Source organism: Falco cherrug, chromosome 3 (assembly GCF_023634085.1).
Source record: "Falco cherrug isolate bFalChe1 chromosome 3, bFalChe1.pri, whole genome shotgun sequence".
Classification (NCBI taxonomy): Eukaryota; Metazoa; Chordata; class Aves; order Falconiformes; family Falconidae; genus Falco; species Falco cherrug.
The window spans coordinates 21,368,865-21,391,139 of NC_073699.1; the positions used below are offsets into that span (position 1 = coordinate 21,368,865).

Genomic DNA, 22,275 nt, shown 5'->3' on the forward strand with positions numbered 1-22,275 from the left:
GCCCTTTTCGTGGGGGCTCGGCACTGCCACTGATGGATTCCTGCAGCTCCGGCACCCGCGGCCAGGAGCAGCGCTTGATTTAGGGAGCCTGCTGTGAGCACGTAGCCCTGGTGGCACGAAAACAGGCTTGGGTGCATCTCGACAGCCCGGGGTTTGCAGCGCAGAGAGGTCTGGCTGCCGTTCCTAGCTGAGCCACTGATCTGGTGTGTGATGTGGGGGAAGTCCCTTATTTTTTAATGCATTAATGATAGACTGCCTTTCAGTATAGGAGCCTACATGCACCTAGAACTGTAACTTGTCTTAATTGACCGTGGCGCAAGTGGAATGTGATGAGCTATAATAAAAATACTAAGTTGCTTGTGAAGCAAAGAAAACAACTGTTCGGTATTAATGTCTTCAAGAAATAATTCTGTGCCCAGTGTATACAGACAAAGTATTTTTGTTTGTGCTAACACTGTATAATAACACACTTGGAGAGTTAGTAACTGGGGTGGGGGTGGGGGGTGTTTGTTGATGTTGTTGGGTGGTTTTTACTGAGCACAACAGTGCACCTCCTGTGCTTTCGAGAAAGTCGAGCGGAGCTGTGACTGATGCTACATGATGGTGAATGATAAAATCTCTCCAGTAGCTGGCAGAATTGAAACCAGCTGTCATATTTTGTACCCACACAGCTATTGAGCTGGGAGGGCGGGGGTGGTGGTGGGAGGGAAGCAAGCAGTTCAATGCAACAATCAAGAACAAGGCATCAGCTTTTCCCTTTAGACTGGCTTTGCACAAGTGCCGTCAATTAGAACTTGAGATTTCCCAGCCAACAGTGCTACCTGCAGAGGGAGGCAGGAGGAGTGGGGCTGGCTGGGGACTTGGATCTAATTCTCAATAACAAATGAGCTGTGGCATTGCTTGGGCTTAGAGAAGAGTTTTACCAGTGCTGATGGTGGATTATTGGTGTATTTAAATTCTGTTGCAAGTTAGATGGAGGTGGAAACCTCTCAGGGTATTTGTGTTTCCATACTAGGTGTAGTAGTTTGGTGTTGCAAATGTATTAACTGCAGGTTTACACCAAACATGAAAAAACAAATTAGAAATAGGGAAATACAAACACATTTTCTCATTAGGGGATATAAGTATGTGCTGACTGTAGTACGAATATAATTTTTATTCCATTTGTGTAACCTTTGGTATTTTAATGAAGTCCTGTTCCTGTGTACAGCGTATGGTTCACTGTCAGATAATTTAACACTAAGAAAATCTGCCTTGAATAAATTAGAATATATTTGCAAATTAATTGGTTAATTAGATTTTAGACATCTCTTGAGGACAGGAGAGAAACAGATGTGTGCTAAAGCCACACAGATAGTTTGAGGATGAGTGTTTCTTGTAGGGTTTTATCACTCAGTTTTGTGAAAAACAGCCTTTCATGGGTGCCAAAGATTAAAAAACCCTCAGCTTTAAATGCAGAACATTAAACTCCAATTTCTGTGGTGCTGCTTATTTTTTTTCTGGGGCACGGGCAGAGCCATTTGGACCTGTTAGCCGAATGACTGCACTCAGAATAGGAGAGGTACCTCTTGAGCTGCTGGGGTTTTTCTAACAACTAAAAGTATCCGTGAAGCCGTCTGGAAATCCTCTGAACTAAATACAGGCAGATCAGCAGAGCGATGCCAGCTGGCATCATGGTGAAGTCAGGCAACTCGTAAGAAGAAGCAGATCTAAGATGGAGCCCAAGATTTAGAAGAATGGTCACCGAAGAAGGAAAACTGACAGGGCAGGTTTTTTTCTCAGCTACATCGGTGTAAATCCAGAGCAACTCCACTGAGATTCACACCAGAGTAACTGAGAGCAGAATCTGACCAACATCATCCACCTGACCTCAGGAGAGGGCTCGGATGGGGAATAGCTTGCTTACCTTCCTCTTACAAGCCTTTCACATCTGATTTTCAGAGAGGTGTGAATTCAATTTTACTTGGTTTGGGGACATGGTACAATCATACAGTAACCACCTATTTACTTTTAATGATTGGTAAAAGTAATTAGAGATTCTGCTACCAAAACCTGCACTTGTATAGTTGTTATTAACTTAGAATCAAAGAATGGTTTGGGTTGGAAGGCACCTTAAAGATCATCTCGTTCCAGCCCCCAGTTTAGACCCCTTCAGAAACAAGTTCCGATTAAGTGTTGCTTGGAAATTGAGGGAATTCAAATTTTAAAGAGTAGAGTTGCTCCAGAAGCTGAGTGGGAAAGGATTTTCAGCTTAAAAGCAGTACAACAGCTCCCTGCAATCCAGGCTGGTCCTAAGAGCAGCAGAGGTGAGTAGGTGACATTACTTGCGTCTGTTTTCACTTCTGCTGAAACAGTCCTGCAGGCTAAGCCCAAATCAGAAGACACTAGTCCGTCCCTTTTAGAAGACAGCTGGTGATCACATTACTTTGCTTTTGCAGTTTTATCTCTGGGATCCCATTTTGGGTGTGTTCAGAACCATTTGGCAAAAACCTCCTCATCAACAACAGTATTTGCAGTGTACAGTAAGGCAAACAAGAGCCCATTTGTGTGCGTCATTGATCATTTTGCAAACATTCCTCGGGCTAAGCATAAAAATCACCCGGTACTGGCTGTTCGGGGTCACAATACAGACGTCAGAGGCAGAAGCATTTTTCCTGATGGTGTAACCTCTGTTAGGCACCAAGACCCTGATGCTGCTGGGAGGAGCCTTCAAGTCATGTTCTTTCTTTGACCTTGGTGTGTTTTTCTAAGCAGCGGACAGAGCAAAGTAAAGGCTGTGTTGCTGTCAATGTATGAGAACTACAGCCAGATTTTCAAACTCCAGAGGCTGAAGTTCAGGGGATGAGGTTACAGAGGATGCCTACTGCTGCACCGTGTCCCCAGGCAGATGGCACTGAAGCAGCCCATGGGGCCACGTGGGCACAGGCACCATCTGTCCTTGGCCCAGGACTGCTGTCAGCAGCCTCGTGACTTTGGGAAAGGAGCACAGCTTTTAGTGGGGCTGTTGCAGCCCAGGACGTGTGAAAACCTGGCTGTGGTGACCTCGATGCACTAATTTATGAGAGCGTCTGGGCTGTCCCCTGCGGGCAGCATGTCTTGGCAGTACGTGGGTAAGAGCCTTTTGCAGTAGAATCATGCCTGCAGGCTCTGTCCTCTCCTTTGGGGACCCAGCCACTGCTGGGTCCCAGCCAGCCTGCGGGGATGTCTCTGCTGGGTGCTTGGCCTTTCAGTCCTGGTTAACCCCAGATCCCAGCTCTCCTTTTGCAGGCAGGCGGCTCCTGCTCCCACGCAGCATTTGACTGTCTCCTGAGCCTGCTCCCTTCTGACCTGGTCTGTGCAGCAGGGGTTACTGAGTTCTCTGCTGCTTGGAAATTAAATTGGATGAGACGGGTACCGGCTTTTAGTGGAATCTGGTTTGTATTACTGGAGAAGCAGCACTGCACCACTGCACCTGGGATGCTGTGGAGCACCATAACCTGCAGTCCAGCTAAAGCCGCCCTTCCCTCCACGTGCAGCACATGCAGATGAGTTACGTTCCTGCAAATGAGTGAGACTGTAGGTGCATTAGGACCCAAGGCCAAGAGACTGCTAGTTCGCAGCTGTGATGAATATAAACAGCTACAGGATGTACATGGACATTTCCCTGCAGCATTCGTCTAAACACACAGCGATTCAGTAACTGTGTGCTGGTGTCCTTAGGCAAAACTAATTTACACATTCATCAGGAGTTTGGGGGTTGAGGAGAAGCCCAAAAATCAGCGGCTATAATAAAATTCACAGAGTAACGGGTTAACATTATCTGCCATAACTTCTCTATGGGGCTTTTGTCAGATCTCTCATTCAAGCAGTGTTTGCTGAGGCTTTTGACATTTGTGGCAGCGCTGGGACAGACAGTAAGGTCGTGTGTCACTTTAAAGGCTTAATTTTTTCCAAATTCTTCACAAAACTGGAGCTGAAAGCTCTCTCATGAATTTCTTGGGGAATATGCTGAGGCAGCAATTACGTTATCCTTCAAAACTCCATGGAAAAGGTCGCTGCAGAACCACACTGAACCTGTCAGGCTGAAAAGGGAGAAGGGGGTGATAGACGCTGTGAGCAAGGCGGGGTCCGATGCTGCTCTTGGTGCCAGCTGAGCAGCTGAGCGGAGCTGGGAGACACCTGTGGAAACCACAGCCATCTCGAGATGCTGAGGTGTGGGCAAGGCACAAACCACATGTCTCCTCGCCTCATTGGGCTTCTGCCAAAGATGTATTTACTCAGCAGAGCGAGAAAACTCAAAGCAGAGGATGGTATAAACCAAGAAAACTGTATTTGTGAGGTGTGACTGCAGTACGCAGACCTTCCTCCCCTCTGAACGCAGACTAACCTGTGAGACGATAAAACAGGCAAGGAGCTGCCTTCAAACTTATTTATTGTTCCTTCTCCATGTCTGCAAACCTCCCACACCAGAATATTAATGTGTGACGAGAAACTGGTTTTAAACAGGACTGCTCACTGCAAAAGATAGTAAACACCGATGTTCCCAGCTAAATTACAGAGGACTTGGTCCATTTCATGGAAAAACTGACTGCATTACTAGACAGAGATCATAAACCTTTGAAAGGTGGAGGGAGGAGAAAGCAAAATATTTCACATAAGGAAAATGTGATTATGGTAATGACTTTGCTAATCCCTAGGCTTCCAGTTTTATCCATTCATGTTTCCAGTATCTGCAGATGAACTCGGGAGGGTTTCAGTAATCCATTGAAAAAGATTTAAAAATTTCCACCCAGGCATAATCATTTGTTGATTTGGGTTTTTTCCCTTCCTTCTTCCCTACTAATTTATGGATGCCTCTATTAAGTTTACCCGAATGATAATCAAAGAGTGAACCTTTTCACTTGGTGCTTTGATTGGAATGATCATCCTTATGGAAAAGTCTTAAGAGTTTTATAGGAATGAAACCAATTGAGATCTACAGAAATACAATACTGATCTCTGTACAACGATAGGTACTTTTTAAACTGCCCCATTCATCAAATAAATGATTCTCGAGTAAGTTGAATATGTTGGTCTGAAGTAGCAAAAATCCTGAAGGTTATTTGTTATTAAGTGTAGTCTGTTATTGTTCAGTCTTACAGAATTTATTGTATCGTAAAGTGATCTAAGTAGTGCTATGGGTTGCTTATCGGAAGATACCATCCCTTTTCATGTCCCCCTGCATTTCAATACAAATCTAATTGGATGAAGTTTGCATGACAGCGTATTGGAGATAGAGGTTTTATGCTCAGGACTATCAGAAAGCACCAGAACTAGTAGGTTTTTCAGAAAACGGAAGGCCAGATGGACCAGGAGATTACTCCGTCTGATCTCCTGCACGCTGCAGCCCATTCTGTGTCACCGGCTTTACCCCTGTGCTGCAGTGAACCATGATGAGTTAAAGCGTATCCTCCAGCAAAGCACTTGCTTCTGATTTCCAGAGATGGCTTAATGGAGGAGCGACCATCCTTCATGACAGTTTGGTTCAGTGGTTAAAATACCTTTGGTGCCGGGGCGTTAGTACAGATTTCTATTGATGTTTGTTTCACTTTTAACTTCCACCTCTTGATTCTTGTTGTGTCCTTTTTCAGCAGCTTAAAGAACTCTCAGTTCCTTTTCTTTTTGTCCCTGTGGAGCCACTTACATGCCGTAATCAAGCCACTTCTTCCTCTTCTCTCTGATAAGCTGAATACACTGAGCTCTTTAAACCTCTATCAGAAGGGTATTTACTACAGTCCCTTAAATAACTTTCCTGTCCCTTTTCTCTGTCTTGAGTTATTCAGCATCTTTCTAAAATGTGGAGGTATTAGCACTGGATATTTTCTGGTGTCTGCCACACCAGCTCTGGGTACCTAGGGGCTGTTTCCTCTTTGTGTGTACAGTGTGGTTGATGTGTCAAAGGATTCATTTGCCTCGTAACAGCCTTGAGCTGCTTGTCCACAGTGACCCTCTAATCCTTTACAGAGTTGCTCCTTTCAGAGGTAAAAAGTCTTGTTTCAGATACCAAGCATTACAGAGGATTTTGGTTTACTGCATTTTATAGTCTCTTAAACAGTATGTAAAAGATGTCTGTGCTGCATGAGGATGCTCCAGAAAACCTGCTCGAGGTCTGCACCTTTTTAGCCTCCAATGTTGGCAAAAACTGCTGACATGTCTAACACATGATTTGAGGCGCTGCTGTATGAAAATGCCTGTATCGCAGCCCATCTGGAATCTGAGGGGAGGAACTCAGGGAGAAAAGCTGCTTGGAAGTTTGCAGGGAGAGCTCATGGTCTCATGTATGCCCCGTGGGGACACAGCACACAAAACCCAGACTCAGCTGGAAACGGTGCAGCCTGTTCTCCTGCCAGCGCAGGGTGCTGCGGTTATAGTTTATAAGAGGTAGGAAGCTGAAGTTACTCTGATGCAGAAAACTCCTTTAGGGATGTCTTTGTACCTGCTGTGTGCTTATCACTGGAAGGTTAAAAAATAACATTAAGTACTTTAAAATTAGTATCAAAATTAACACACCTGTATAAAAAAACAGTCCAGTTGCATGTTGCAGTGTGTCATCACATGGCCTCTCTTACAGTGAACATCATTCCCCTCCATCTGTTGGCTGTTAGCTCTTGGTCAAAGAGCTGTTGTTCCTCCAACCAATGTGATCACTGCTGGCATCCCCTCATAAGCCCTTTTGTATGGACAGTCATGTTTTCCTTAGCAATCTGCAAAGCACACCAGATCACAGATCCCTCTCAGATCTGAACACTTACATGACTATGCCTTTCCCTTTCCATTTGTCCTTGCGCCTGAATTGCTGGAGGAGGTATAAAAAGGCAGGGCAGGGCCTGGAGCAGGTAGAGAGCAAAGGGCTTTTTTGCCAGGCAGTGCCAGGGTGGCCCCACACACTTCTCAGCGGGGCTGGAGGAGATGCCTGGCTGTATCCCACTAGGGCTGGGGCTGATAGAGCTGCTTCCAGGTATAAGTGTAGTGTAGGTGTGTTCCAGCTACTGACAGTAGAGCAGAATTGTAAATACCCTCGGGAATTCCTTGCCCTGCAACCCCACAGTTCATTTCAGGTGTTTCAGTGTCTGGCAGGTTACAGGAGAAGGTGCCGCTATACACCTAACCTGACCTGTGCTTCTCATTAGAGTTCTGACTTACAAAACTTGCAAGCTTGAGATTTCATTGCTGAGGTATAAAATTTCTTATGGTTAAAGCTTTATGTGGAGTGGAGGCTCCTCCCCCCGAAGGAGAGAGTCCTTTCAAGCCTGTGCAACCTAATAAATAATTCTGAGACAACTGAATTTGTTGGTTTCTTTAAAGAAACATAATTATTTTAAAATGACAAACAGGTCCCTTTGTTGATAAATGTTTTATATCCTTGCTTCTATGCCTGAATAGTTTGTGTAAATAATGTATTAGCTCACAAACAGACATAGCATGTTCCAGGCAGACACTGCCCAGCAGGGCAGGAATGCTAAAAAAAGTGAAACAGACGATTCTATGTGGTGCTGAACACCATGAGTGAGAGTGGGCATCAATAGGGACCGAGAAACACTGTCTGCATCTCTTAGGATTGGTCCCAACGTAGCTCAGGTGCCTGACACTGCAGTGATGCATTAGGGCTACAGATGCGAGCAGTCAGGCATTCACCATCAGCAGGTATGTGGTTTCCCTGGGACTCTTAGGAGCAGAACGATAAGCAGCTCTCAGAATTACGATATGGTCTGGTTTAGATAGTGTTTGGCACTCATGTTTGCAGACTGGTTTTCAAAAGACTTGCTTTGAATGCTTGAGAAGACGTCTCCTTCAAAACGAGGTTTCAGTTTGCTTTGGTTGGCTATTCCTCTAACTTTGTTCTCAAAATGGGCCTTGAATTTTCAAAAAAGTAATTTTGCAAAAATCATGTGTGACATTCTTTGTGTGTCAGGGCAGGGTCAGCCAAGAGAAGAAGGATATGCGCATGCATCAGTGGTTTCCAGATGGAAGTCCTTTTTAAATAGTGTGGAAGTGTGTATGTCTAAGTATGCATGGATGCAGACGTGCTTGTGGGGTTTTTTAGACAGCAGTTTTGCATGGCTCAAGCTGGGACCTAAAAGTCCCATGTGCCACCATGGGCAATCGTAGAACCATAGAAAGTTTTGGATTGGAAGGGGCCTTCAAATATCATCTAGTCCAACCCCCCCCCTGCTATGGGCAGGGACATCTTTCAATATATAAGGTCACTCTGAGCCCAAACCAACCTGACCTTGAATGCTTCCAATGATGGGCCATCCAGAACGTCTCTGGGCAACCTCTTCCAGTGTCTCACCACCCTCAACATAAAATATTTCTTCCTAGTATCCAATCTAAACTTACCCTCTTGGTTTGAAACCATTACCTCTTGTCCTGTTGAAAGTGTGTAAGATAAGACACTCTCCAGCTCAGTCACCCTGTTCTGGTGTAATGTCAGCTGAAGACCGCTGGAGTTGCCTAAACAACCCTAGAAAAGGTACAAACTGGCTAAAAAAAGCAAGCTACAATTCTAAGCTTGCACTTAACGGTGTGCAGCTCATGTTTTCCTCTGGCTCAAGAGGAGAAGAGAGTCCAGTTCCGAAGGGGACTTGGTGATGCAGAGATGCAGAAGAGTCATACTTTTTTTCTAGCTGCCTTTTTTGCTGAGAAAAGCAAATAATAGAAAACTTTTATTTTACTGTAGTCAGCAGAAGTGAGCAAGCACAGAGAAGGAGCAGATCTTTGAGTGACAGATCCCTTTTTATCAGGCCACTCTGAAGCACAGTCTTACATGAAGTGGCCTGATTTAGCTTTCTGTTAACAAAACTGAGGACAGGAATGGGAGGTGTCACTGAAAAACAATTATCAGTGCATTTTTATATTTCTTCCTGCTGTCTCCTCTTTTCTCGCTTAGATGAAAATTAATTGAATGCTCACTGTTCACTGCAATAGGGAAAAAATCTGCGGTTTCCTGCCCTTCCACAGTTCATGCTCCTGCACTGCTTTGTTGCAGAAGTTAGTTAGTCCTCATTAGGTCCAGAATATCAGCACCCGCTGTCAGTGGAAGCCTGCCCTGGACTGACAGCGCTGGGGTTTCACCCTAAAGTTCAGTGCTACAAGATCAAAATACACTGAATTAGGGTTCTTTTTATTTTTCCCCTGCTTTGTGTCCTACTCCTATTTTTGAGGTAGCTTTATCTCATTTATAGAAGGCAGAAAGAAAATACTTTGAGATCCACAGATGAAAGCAAATATGAGAACTAATAAAGAATCAAAATATTGAAGTATCTAGGTATCTTGTGGTGTTACGCCTCCTGGGGACTAAGCTGCAGCTGACTTCTTATGAGTAAAAATAAATCACTTCTCTATTTCATTCAAAGTTGTTCCATGCATTTACTGAACTAATTTTTCCTCCAAGAATGGTCACATTTTGGGTCAGCGTGCCTAGACAACATGGGGCTCTGCCAGCAGTTCCTGTGTAAAGTCCCTCTTTTTTCCTTGGAAACAAATCCAGTCATTCATAGAAATGAACTCCTGCATAATTAGAGCCAGTATTGCACATCATCTTTGCTTTCCATTTTTAGATGTTGCGTCTGGAGGACTATAACTTTTAAAGATGCCAACAAGCCACTTAGGAGCTCGATAGCCGTAATGGGAAAATCTGTGGAGCTGAATAGAAAATGATAAGCTTCATAATGACTATTCTAAATCGTTTGGTAAAGAGCTCAGCCAGACATTCAAAGCAAGAATAGAAATGATAACCCCTTCTAATTCAATCTGCAGGGGTTTGTGCTTTCTCTACTGTCCTGCTGAAGTCCCAGTCCTACAGGCAGCTTAATGGAGAGGCCAGTGTTCTTTACACCAGCGTCCTCTGGACTCTGCTGGGTCCAGTTACTGGACTGTGGCATAAACAGATGCTTTATTCATGTTTTACTATCCAGGGCTTGTAATCAACCACTTCTCTTTCTAGGTTAGTTAAAACATTCAGTAGGCCAAGATACTGAAGCATGAAACCCTAGAAAACTTTTCCTCTTCAGCATTTTTTAACCTCAGGTTTTCAATAAAGAGCTATTAGGAAAAATTTGGAGCCCTTTTTTTTTTTTTTTTTTTTTGACCCTCAAGAGGGAATCGCCAGATTCAGAGCCAGCAGGTGCTGACAGGTGAGAGATCTCACAATAAGTCTTTTATTTCTCTGCACTCTGAGGCTTTCAGGTGTGCCCTGTAATCTCAGAATTAGAGTGTGTGGCAGATGAGCTAGAATTTGTTTCTTTGTTCAGAAAATGCAGTATGGATTTTTCTTTGTTTGGGTCTTTAATTCAAACTGATGCTTTAATAACTGAAATTCCAATAGTAGGCTTTTTTTTTTTTTTTTTTTTTTTTTTTTTACTTCTTTAAAGTTAGAGAATAAATTAATAGATCTATTCTCTGAAAAAAGGGATGGCCAGCAGGTCAAGGGAGGTGATTCTGCCCCTGTACTCGGCTCTGGTGAGACCCCACCTGGAATGCTGTGTCCAGCTCTGCGGCCCCCAACATAAGAAAGACACGGACCTGTTGGAGCGGGTCCAGAGGAGGGTTGTGAAGATGATCAGAGGGCTGGAGCACCTCTCCTGTGACAGGCTGGGAGAGTCGGGGTTGTTCAGCCTCAAGAAGTTCCGGGGAGACCTTATAGCAGCCTTTCAGCCCTTAAAGGGGGCTTATAAGAAAGATGGGTACAGACTTTTTAGTAGGGTCTGTAGCAATAGGAGTGATGGTTTTAAACTAAACAGGGGTAGATTTAGATTAGATAGAGGGAAGAAATTCTTTACTGTGAGAGTGGTGATATACTGGCACAGGTTACCCAAAGAAGCTGTGGATTCCCCGTCCCTGCAGGTATTCAAGGCCAGGCTGGATGGGGCTTTGAGCAACCTGGTTTGGTGGAATGTGTCCCTGCCCATGGCAGGGGGGTTGGAACTAGATGATCTTTAAGGACCCTTCTAACCCGAACCATTCTGATTCTATGGTTCTATGAATAAGGAAACGGGCTTTGCAGTGGGAAATTGCCCCAAAGATGTTCACAGCTGGACCATCACAGCATACGAGGCTGGTTAATGGGACCAGATTGGGCTATTTAGGACAAGTGTTTGACACTGCCTCACTGCTAGGAAAAGGCTAAAATCCAAACAAAGTCACTCTGTGAAGGACACAATATAATATCCCCAATTTTAAAAACTAGACACACAGAGTCATAGAATGATTTGGATTGGGAGAGACCCTTAAAGATCGTCTGGTTCCAACCCCCCTGCCACGGGCAGGGTCATCTTCCAATAGACCAGGTTGCTCAAAGCCCCATCCAGCCTGGCCTTGAACACTTCCAGTGATGGGACATCCACAGCTTCTCTAGGCAACCTGTGCCAGTGCCTCACCATTCTCATTGTAAAAAAATTCTTCCTTATGTCTAATCTAAATCTACCCTTTTTTAGTTTTAAAACCATTACTCTTGTCCTGTCATTACAGGCCTTGATAAAAAGTCTCTTTCCATCTTTCTTATAAGCCCCCTTTATATATTGGAAGGCTGCTATAAGGTCTGCCTGGAGCCTTGTATCCAACTCTCTCAGCCTTTCTTCATCAGAGAGGTACTCCTGCCTTCTGAGCATTCTCATAGCCCTCCTCTGGACTCACTCCAACAGGTCCCTGTCTTTCTTGTGTTGGGGGCTATAGAGCTGGATGCAGCACTGCAGGTGGCGTCTCGCAAGAGCGGAGCTGAAAGGGAGCATCACCTCCCTCAGCCTGCTGGCCAGGCTTCTTTTGATGCAGCCCAGGATATTAGTTCTCTGTCGAAATGCCAAAGCATACTGTCAAGAGTTAGATGCTACTTTCAACTTACTCATATTTTTCTGTACAGAGTACTGGGGAACAAGGCTGAGTAGATGAAGCCCAAGTTCAGGCTGTGTGGTGGTTTCCCCATCAGTGAAATGGAGATGCTGCTTTGTTCTCCTGCTGGCAGGCTGGGGTTCTTTATATTAAAATATTCAAAAAGGAGTCTGTGATCTCCAGATAATGGCAAGGTAGAGGTACCATAATGATGCAAAGTGTTGGCATAATTTATTGTTAGAAGAATCCTGTCAGAAAGAGCCTGCTTGCACCACTGGATCATCTTAACAGGTTGGTCTTGTCTTTACCTTGTAAGGGTTCAGCAGCTTGACAGGCAGTAATTGCTAGATGGGCATGTTTCAGGCAAAGAGGATTCATACACATCCATGTCACTTGAGAGGGGCTGACAGGGGAGGTGGGTCCATAGTCTTACGCTGTGGCTCTGTGTGTGTTCCTGTGCATGCATCCACGCATGTAAGCATCAGCATCTTCACTGCTTTTCCACCGACCTAGGGGGTATTGAATTCACAATATGTGGTGCTGCATTTACATTCCTTGGAAGATACAAGCAAGCAGAACATTTGCTTCCTCATGGACTTTTCTTATTCAGGCATGTTTTGAGTTTTCTTTCTGCCAGCACAGCAAGGTGCTGTTGTGAAACAGGCACTCTTAGAGGACTTCAAAGCCTAGGAGATGGCATTTGGTTTTAGAAGAAAAGCTACACCATGCTATTAGCAGGTTGCTGGTAGCTGGGGCTTAACACTGCCTAGAGAGGCACCTCAGCAAGGCTTAGCTCTGACACACTGCTCAGGAACCCTCTGTGGTGCATTTGTTAAATAAGCGGTTATCTTTAAATATCAAATTGGGTTGGTGGGACCACATCTGCTACTGTATAAGACTACTTATTATAGATGGTGTAACCGCCATGCTGGGAGCCAGCTGGATAGTATTTGGCAGTGCAGATATTCTGTGTGCTTTATATGCACCATATAGGTTTACAGGGCATTCTGTGTAAATAGTTAGACAAAAGTCATTAGAGCCTTTTTATTTGTTAGAATGTATATTGACTTTAATGACTTGCGTATCGAAATGTTTCTGTGTGTAATACCAAAGCGAACTGAATCCAACTGTGATGTCACTGAAGATTTTAAATATTATTTAAATCTCAATGCTTACTGTCCATCTTAACTGTGACAAAGTTGCTTTAGCAGTACATTAAAGTGAAAACTCTGCTTCCCAGGTTTTCTTTATTATTCCAACCTTCTGAACTAGAAGAAGATGCTGGCATGGAAAGGAGGAAACAGTTGTACCTTGACATTATTTGCTGAATGTTTGCTGAGTTTAATTTCCATTGCCATGTCTAGAACTGCAGTATTTTCATTAATTTAGGAGTATTTTCAGATTGTGCTCATGCTCATACCTGTACTTCGCTGTTACCTTGTGCTGAAATCACTTTTCACGCATGCTGCTGCTGTACTTACACCATAGCATCCCTTGGAGTCCTGCAGCCAGGGCACATGTCTGTGGCGGCTGCAGTAATGAACCAGGCTGAAAGAAATACTCCAATGGCTGCCTTTCAGCACTTGGCAAGAAAATCCTTTTTATGTTAGTTTCAAGGTCGTCAGATATCATTATAGCCAAGTATTAAAAATTTCAAAGAAAGGAGGCAGTGTGTTTGATTTATAGAACAATTATCTAGCTTTAGCTCTAACTTGGCTTTGGCAGTGGTTTTGCAAGCACTCGAAAATTAAATCCATTTTTTATGGCACTACAAGGTATTATCTCACAGCAAATGATAATTAAACACCTGTGAAATCAATTAGCCCTTTAAGCAGGAAAAAAAAAAAAGTTTTCCAATTATGTTTTTGCACCTCCAAACTTTCTAATTCCAGAACCAGTGCTTGCAGAGAGGGAGATGAACTGCCAGCCAGTAGCCTGTTAACCGGCATTAAGATCACCCCAAAGCATTGTGCAGCCGTAAATCCAAAAGCAAGCAGTTTGCAGCGACGGCACCCTTCCAAGTAGGATGCGTTAGTCTTTCGAGCTCAGTCTTGGGCAGCTATCTATTTGATGCACAGCTGAGCCGTCCGCTTTTCTACAAAGACAGTTACTCACTTGGTGTTTTCAATGCCAAGTTTTACTTGACAGTTTATTTAAAAGCCAACATACCTTAATGGAAGCCAAGCAACAAGATGCTCTGTGTGACAGAGTGGGTTTCTTTTCAGGCTCTCCAGCCACTAGTTCAGAGCCATCTGCATTAAGCATTCATGCATAGAAAACTGGCCGGTTAGTAGCTGAAACTGAATATACTGGAAAACTGGGAAACACTCCACCGCTTAGCCTTGTGTTACACATGTCTTATATCTGTCTTTGTTGTAGCACTTGAACTGATGCAGAGATTTCTGGTAGATGTAGTGTGTAGATTCAGGGAGGGAGCCCTGGACATAGTTGATTAAGTGCCATCGCAATTTTTGGCTTGGGAAAGGAAAAAAACAGCTCTAGTCCCATCTGATATCTATGGCATTACGTGCTGATACTTCCTGCCAAAGATGAGCTCCAGCATCTTCCAAAAGATGGATTATATGTGGCGCTATTAAAATATGTACTCCTGGGTTAAACCCATTGTATTTGGTTTGGTTTCTGCTCCTGTATCTCCATCTGAATTTTGATAGCCATAACATACAGCTGCTTTTCGGTGAGTGCTGTTATCACCAGAGAGGAAGGAGGCAGATGAGGACGCCGGGGTTAGCATTCCCAAGGTCTGTCTAGCTGCGGTAGAAGCCACCAGTCATCTGTGTCTCAGGTTTTCTGTCTACGAAATGGGAATGGTGATGGTGTCCCATATCAGTGTTGAAAGGATTAGATAAGAAAATATGTACACTGCTTTATGATGTCCTGCGTGACAGGTGACATATAGCTGGATAAAGTATGATATCATCACATCTGGGTAGCTGGACATATCTGCTGATCTAAACAGCCAACGTCTTTTTAGACCTCTCTTCAATCAATAGTGATGACAATGTGGCTTGGGCAAAAAATAGTTTATGTTAAAATTGGTAGTGAAAATGTTTCCCAGGCTAGTTTATAATCTCTTAAGTGTAGTGACATGGGGAAATGCTTAAGCTGCAAGAAGGAATGTATGGCATGGCTGATTAGTTACTGCAGAGCCTCTGCAGCCTGCCTGGGCTCCTTGGGATAATGGTGAACCAGGAATCCCAAGCAGCCCTCTAATCCGTTTGCTGATTGACAAGGTCGGCACATCAGAAGGAAAAAAAAGGTGGGGGGGAGGGTGGTGGAGAAAGACAGAAGCAATGTGTTGGATCAAGAAGTTAAGATGGTAAGAGCATTTGGCTGAGCAGCATTTCTCCTTCATATAATTGCCCGCATGGCGTTGCAGTGTTTACACCTGCGTGATAGATGGGGCCGAACATGTTTTCTCAGCTATGGGTGGTAGCAGGGAGGGGATATTTCAATTAAAGTGTGAATAAATTAGAATTGATTACAAATAGAGCTATTTGTTTATGCTGCCTAAAAAGGTATTAGCTGTGAACAAGGTGCACTTAATCATTACAGAAGGAAGCATGAAAGTTAATAAAACACACTGCTGATCCTTACAGAGGGATGCCAGCTTTGGGTTAAATCTGTAGCTATTTTAGTTCTAAAGCCCCAACTGTCATTTTAAAAGCATATGCATTTTGGATTTTAACATCTTTGAATGATGCAGCTGAGGCCCAGGCCAAGCCGACCCTAAAATTGGCAGTAAAATGTTACCTCCATGCAAGCGTGCAGAATGAAGGAGTATGGGAATATGAGCAATAAGCATGTGCCCCCTCTCCCAGCAGTCTTCTAACACAGAAACCAGGATTATTCTGGAAATAAATACCCTCCAAGCAAAGCAGAGGACTCCTCTTAAAGCTTTCTTACAGTAAATACTCGGAAAGATTAACTGCCAGCAGTAAAGGAAAGCACCAGAAGGAGTGCGACACCGAAGCAGCACAAGTAAGGAAGAAGTGCCTGGCCAGCCGCCTGCGTGGTGCCCCACGACGCTGGTCTGAGCTCCAATTCCTCAGCTGCAAGTGAAGCCTGAAAAACCTCTGCAGCCGGGTAAAACCAGTGCATCCGGATAGGCAGGTAATGCAGAGCTGTCCCCACAAGCCGGCAGTTCCAGGTTTGCAGAAACCACAGCGATGGAAGACCGTAACAAATCTCCCTGCCATCTTCAGCCATTACCGCCTAATGGCAATAAGTAGTTCTGAAAACAGATATAACCCCCATTGCCAGGGGAGAAGAAGAGGAGGCTCTGGAAGAACCTCTTCTAAGCACTTGACTTGCTTCTCTGTAACTTAAGGCCCCTCTGCCAGTTGTGAGCGGGATTATAATACTTCATTGCCTCCCTGAGGTCTTGTTGAGATTAGTCAGTGAAGGTGGTGGGGAAATCAAGCCCGTCATTGATGCTATACTGGTATTTGCAGTAGGTGCCAGATCAGTACTTAATGTACAAGTGTCCTGCTCTGGCTGAGAGAGTGTTCCTGGATGTCTGTGCCAGCTTCGGTTTCTCTCCTGAAAAAGTGAAGGAGAAATTTCAAGTACAGCAAAGATTTAACTCAGATACCTACCTTTAATCATAGAGGTTATCTCACTGACTTCACTGGAAGTATTTCAAGTCAGAGTTAAGGGAAATGCAGAGATGCTTTCAGGTGAGATGTGTGTATGCTTTCTATGTGGAAAAAAATGCCAATGATACAGAAGTTATTTTCTTGCCCTGACAAAACACTGGCAAAGCTCAAACCTCCTACTGCATGTGTGATTCCTACACGGCTGAATGGGAAGGAATCTGAAACTGGGGCTTGCTCTGACACCTTCTGTCCCCCACCATGGCCTGTGGACTGGAGCTTCATTCACCAGGTGATGTTTTGTGGCCAAGATCTCCTCCAAATGCTGCCTGGCAGCCTGAAAAAAAAAGTGAAACGGCCTCTGCTGCAGGCTGACTGAAGTACATGTAAACAATTTCCTCCATAAGTGATGCTTCAAATTACAAAGCTATGCTTGCAGTTTGACAGAGATGTTTATGTATTTGTGGCTGGCTACATGTGTTGTGTGAAAAGCGTTTCCAATTTTGTATTTAAACATACTGGGCTATCTTCTGTCTTTCAGCTAAGGCAGGGTGCCTCTGTTGCTTTGCATGCTACCCACGAACCAGTAGGAGTAAAATTAGCACCTTGTATTTAAGGATTTCAAATAAATGCTGGATCCTAGAGTGGTCGCTGAGGGGTATTAAACTGGAAATCAGCCCCTTAGCACTGAGCTCAAAGATCTTGTTGAGTCACCTGAAAACACTTGGGTTGAAATCGTAAAGAAATTTGTTCATGAGAAGAATCTCTGCTGCATGTCATTCTCTGCAGCAGCTCTCAATGGATATTACTTTACTCTGGATCTGCTCCTGTTGTATTTGCACGTTCTCCCTGAAGTGAGTGGAAATTTTGTGGCCATACATCAAGGTTAGGGTGAGGTTTCTGTGTCTGTATTATGTAGATAAATTGCTTGATGACCATGAACCATGCTATTCCAGAGCTCAGCAATAAATCACACGTTAGGCTTTAAAACACACAAATGGGAGGAAGACGCTAAGTGGTTTCCAGGTGGGAAATGGTCAACAAAATCCTTTTTTTTATTCCTTTGTACATCTATCCTAATATCAACAAATCAGTTACAAAAGAAAAGGTGCCCAGTGTAAGATATCACTGGCATATGGAGAAGTCACTTGTGCTGGCCTTGTTCTCTGATTGTCTTTGTGTTCTGGTTCTGCCACCGGTGTTTTGTGGATATTGTTACATTCTGGGGTATTAACAGGATTTTACATTTTTAGCTAGCTAATGATGGGGGACTTCTGACTGGCGTATTCTAGCCCTACGGGGTATTCTATTTTTGGTATTTATTAACATTTTCTGCCATATACAGCAGAAGTGGTGAGCCTCAGACCTCTCAATATGTAAAAAACAGAATGCTTAAAAATGGCAGATTTTTTTTATTATTATTTTTTTGTATTCCAGTTTCCTGACGTTTTCCCCTGTGTGTTGTGTCACTGCTGGCTGGTGAGCTGGGACATGGCTGCCAATCAATATCCCACATGGAGAAAAAGAAATGGCTGCCACTTAAATGGAATATGTATATATGTATTTCAACCAAAGTTGAGATACGGTTTAAAAAAAAAAAAGTACTTTGAAGTCTGTTTTGTAGTTTTAATTAATGCAACGAGGCTTTTTATTTTACTCTCTGTGGAGATAATCTTAATCCATTCACAGTGACCTTTTCTTGTGCAAATTAGCTGTACACGCTTGTTTAAGCAAATGGGCCTTTGCAAGATGTCTCTTCCTAAAGACAGAGCTTATAATTGAAAATTGCCTTACTCCCATCTGTCTGGCCTGTTTGAGAATAAAAACGTAGATCCGGACTTTTTTGTATATAAAATATAATCATATATGTATGTATATACATACATGTAAACACACATACAAAAAAATTGCTCTGCCTGCAGGTTACAGTTAAATTTGATTATTATTTCTAGAAAATGTAAATGCCACAAGTTACTGTGAAAATAACAATTGTCTGCAGAGTCCAGGACACTCTGGAGAACAGAGGGTGTTTAATCTGGATCCTTTTGTCTCAGTCAAGGTTGATGCCATTCACAGTTCATGGGTTTGCCAGAAGTACAATTAGCTAATAAGAGGCTGGAAACTGTGAGGATTTTTGCATGTGTGTTTTTGAGGTGATTGATGGAATCAGAATAAAGCTCAGGAGTGTCTGTAGGTGCTTAAAATTTTAATTCGGAGTAGCAGGGGCCATTGCAGCTATGTAGTTAATTGCCAAAATTTGGCAGTTATCCCTCTCGCCACACTTGACAATAACCACCAAGTGAGTCATTGTAACCCCTCTGTCCCTTTTTGAGTGCCTGCTTGATAAGGGAAGGTTTCTTTGGCATAGCTTGAATGCTTTTTTTCTTTGTACAAACCTCTTGCACAGAAATGAACACAGTTGTGCATGACTTTGACTAAATCTGAATGGAAATGAGGGTCACAGAAGTACCACTTCTAACAACCACAGTTGTTAGAACTCATGCATACCTGTTTATTTAGAAATGGCCGATTATTGCAAAGGCAAAATTATTTCCTTCTCAGTTTCATTGCCACCCTCCCCAGCTCTCTCCCATGGTGGTTGCTCCTAAGGATGAACAAAAAGGAGCCAGGGAGATGGCTAGCACACGTGTGCAGGGAGGGAGCTAGTTAACCTGGTGGTGAGCAGTCTTGGTTGGGGGTGATTTTATCCAGATGTGTCTCAGCAGCTGTTTGCATTTTCACGCCCAGTTACTCTAGGACTCACCGCTAATTGAATTTTCTCTTTTCTCCCCTGTTCTTGTTAGGTATGATTACCGTGAAATGCTGCACAATGCCACTTTCTGTCTGGTTCCCCGTGGCCGCAGGCTTGGCTCTTTCAGGTTTCTGGAAGCCTTGCAGGTAAGAGCTGCAGTTTAAAGCATTGGCTATGCTGGCTGCAATTCAGCATGCAATAGCAAGGAGGTGGGGAGGAGGGAAATGTGTTTCATTTCCCTAGTGGACAGTAATCCACTTTGCGAAAGCCTCTATTCATACTTCTGGAGCAATTGGCAGCTTCTTCCCAGGAGGGGTTGAGCACTGAGCTCATTGGAAGGTTGAATTGCATTACCTCCAGGAAGAGGGTCTCCCTGGGTGAGGTGAGGCTTGGACCGGTTTAGAGCAGTATTTTATCAAGCTGCAAGACTTTCCATGAGACACTGGCCTCTACTACAAGTAAGTCCCGGGGCAGTAAAAATAGTTTTTTATTTTTATTTAGCCAAAACAGACCTGCTTATGCCTTGCCTATCTTGAGGTGGTGCTTGCTGAACATGCAGAAGGTGGCCTGGAGGCTGTAAAGCCCCAGATGGAAGCTTCACATGAAGGTGGATATAGGCTAATCTCAGGGAGCTCACAGTGTGTTTGGGACAGCACCTGAATCCCCTTAAACTTTGGTTAATGATCTCCCTTTTTTCATAGAATCATAGAAACATTTAGGTTGGAAAAGACCTTTAAGATCATCAAGTCCAACCATTAACCCAGGACTGCCAAGTTCACCAATAAAGCACATCCCTGAGCAGCATATCTACACGTGTTTTAAACACTTCCAGGAATGGTGGTTCCACCACTTCCCCAGGCAGCCTGTTTCAATGCTTGACCACCCCATCAGTGAAGAAATTTTTCCTGATATCCAATCTAAACCTCCCCTGGCACAACTTGAGGCTATTTCCTCTTGTCTTGTTGCTTGTTATTTGGGAGAAGAGACCGACCCCCCCCTGCCTACAGCCCCCTGTCAGGGAGCTGCAGAGAGCGACAAGGTCCCCCCTCAGCCTCCTTTCCTCCAGGCTGAACACCCCCAGCTCCCTCAGCCGCTCCCCATCAGACTTGTGCCCCAGCCCCTTCCCCAGCCCCGTTGCCCGTCTCTGGACACGCTCCAGCCCCTCCGTGTCCCCCCTGCAGTGAGGGGCCCGACACTGAACACAGGGTTCCAGGTGCCGCCTCACCAGTGCCCAGTGCAGGGGGATGGTCACTGCCCTTGTCCTGCTGGCCACACGATTGCTGATACAGGCCAGGATGCTGTTGGCCTTCTGGGCCACCTGGGCACACTGCTGGCTCATGCCCAGCCGGCTGTCAACCAGCACCCCCAGGCCCTTTCCCCCCAGGCAGCTTTCCAGCCGCTCTGCCCAAGCCTGTAGCGCTGTGTGGGGCTGGTGTGACCCAAGGGCAGGACCCGGCACTTCTCCTTGTTGAACCTCACACAATTGGCCTCGGCCCATCGGTCCCAACCTGCCCAGATCCCTCTGCAGAGCCTCCTACCCTCAAGCAGATCAACATTCCTGCCCAACTTGGTGTCATCTGCAAACTTACTAAAGGTGCATTAGATCCCCTCATCCAGATCATCAATAAAGGTATGAAAAAGGACTGGCCCCGGTACCACACTCTGGGGAACACCACTTGTGACCAGCCACCAGCTGGATCTAACTCCAGTCGCCACAACTCTTTGGGCTTGATCATCCAGCCAGTTTTTTACCCAGTGAAGAGTAGACCTGTCCAAGCCATGAGCAGCCAGTTTCTCCAGGAGAATGCTGTGGGAAATGGTGTCAAATGCTATACTAAAGTCTAGGCAGACAACAGCCTTTCCCTCATCCACTAAGCAGATCACCTTGTCATAGGAGATCAGGTTCATCAAGCAGGACCTCTCTTTCATAAACCCACGCTGGCTGGGCCTGATCCCCAGCTTTCCTGCACATGCCCTGTGATGGCACTGAGGATGACCTGCTCCGTAACCTTCCCCAGCACCGAGGTCAGGCTGACAGGCCTGTAGTTCCCCAGATCCTCCTTCCTGCCCTTCTTGTAGATGGGCATCGCATCGGCTAACCTCTTGTCTCTGGGACCTCCCTGGTTAGCCAGGGCTGTTGGCCAGCAGCAGAGGGCAACGCAGAGGGGCTCCTGAGTCACTGTGGCAGCAGGGTTTGGCAGCGCAGTGATGGAGCCTGACACTGACCTACTCTGGCTGCAGCCAACATGACTTTGTTTTTTGGCAAGCATCAGCTCAGCCCTGGGGTCCTGGATGTTCAGTCAGGTGTACAGAGCATCCTGAGAGAGGCTGCAGCTCCTCTCTAGGACTGGCATCTGGATTTCCGTGGGGGCTGGAGTGAAGGGGAGGCTGAGGTGCTTCTTAGTGTCAGTAAGATGGCAAATGAGAACACCTCACTGAGTCCTGCCTCCTGCTGTCCTTTTGCCATTTGGGAAGCATTCCAGCACTGGCAGTAAAGCTGTTAATGAATATCATTGCATCACTTTTCTTCATCAACCGTAAAATGTCCCAGCCACTATTAAAGAGTATTGTTTTGCGCAGAACAGAATTCAGGTACATAAGTGCAGGTGTATAATAAATGTCATTTTAGAAGCCCAGGGGTGCCTTTCTGGCTTCCTGCTGCTTTTCCAGAAGGCCTCCAGGAGATCCTGTGTCATGTCCACCAGCCTTTGATGGGTTTCTTGGATAGCCTAGAGAATCCCAAATGTGCTGGACACTTAGGTTTAACAACTGAACCCCACACCTGCTGTCAGATTTGAGATCCAGGTTCTGGACAGTCGCTTACCTCTGTGCTCCTACTCAGATTGATAGCCTGCAAAGTGCTGTTCCCTCTCCAGCCTCTTCAGAGGAAGAAGTGAGACTGGCTTATTTAGGATGAGGAGTCACTTCAGATCCTTCTGAAGAACACTGCTTAGCTATTCTCTTATCTGGGACACAAGTCACGCAGCTTCTGTTAGATACATCATCTCAGAAAAAGAAAGCAGGGAGTGTACCTCACTGTACAGAACTTGGAGGCTCCAGGCTGAT

The 22,275-nt window shown here is 44.8% G+C and overlaps 1 protein-coding gene across 1 annotated transcript in view; it reads left to right on the plus strand.

Annotated features, from left to right (window-relative positions):
• Positions 1–22,275, plus strand: part of EXT1 (exostosin glycosyltransferase 1) — a 186,851-nt gene that overhangs the window by 136,243 nt on the left and 28,333 nt on the right. Inside the window, exon 2 of the mRNA XM_005441441.3 lies at positions 19,262–19,355. Within this exon, the coding sequence (XP_005441498.2) occupies positions 19,262–19,355 (94 nt within the window). The remainder of the gene's footprint in view (positions 1–19,261; positions 19,356–22,275) is intronic.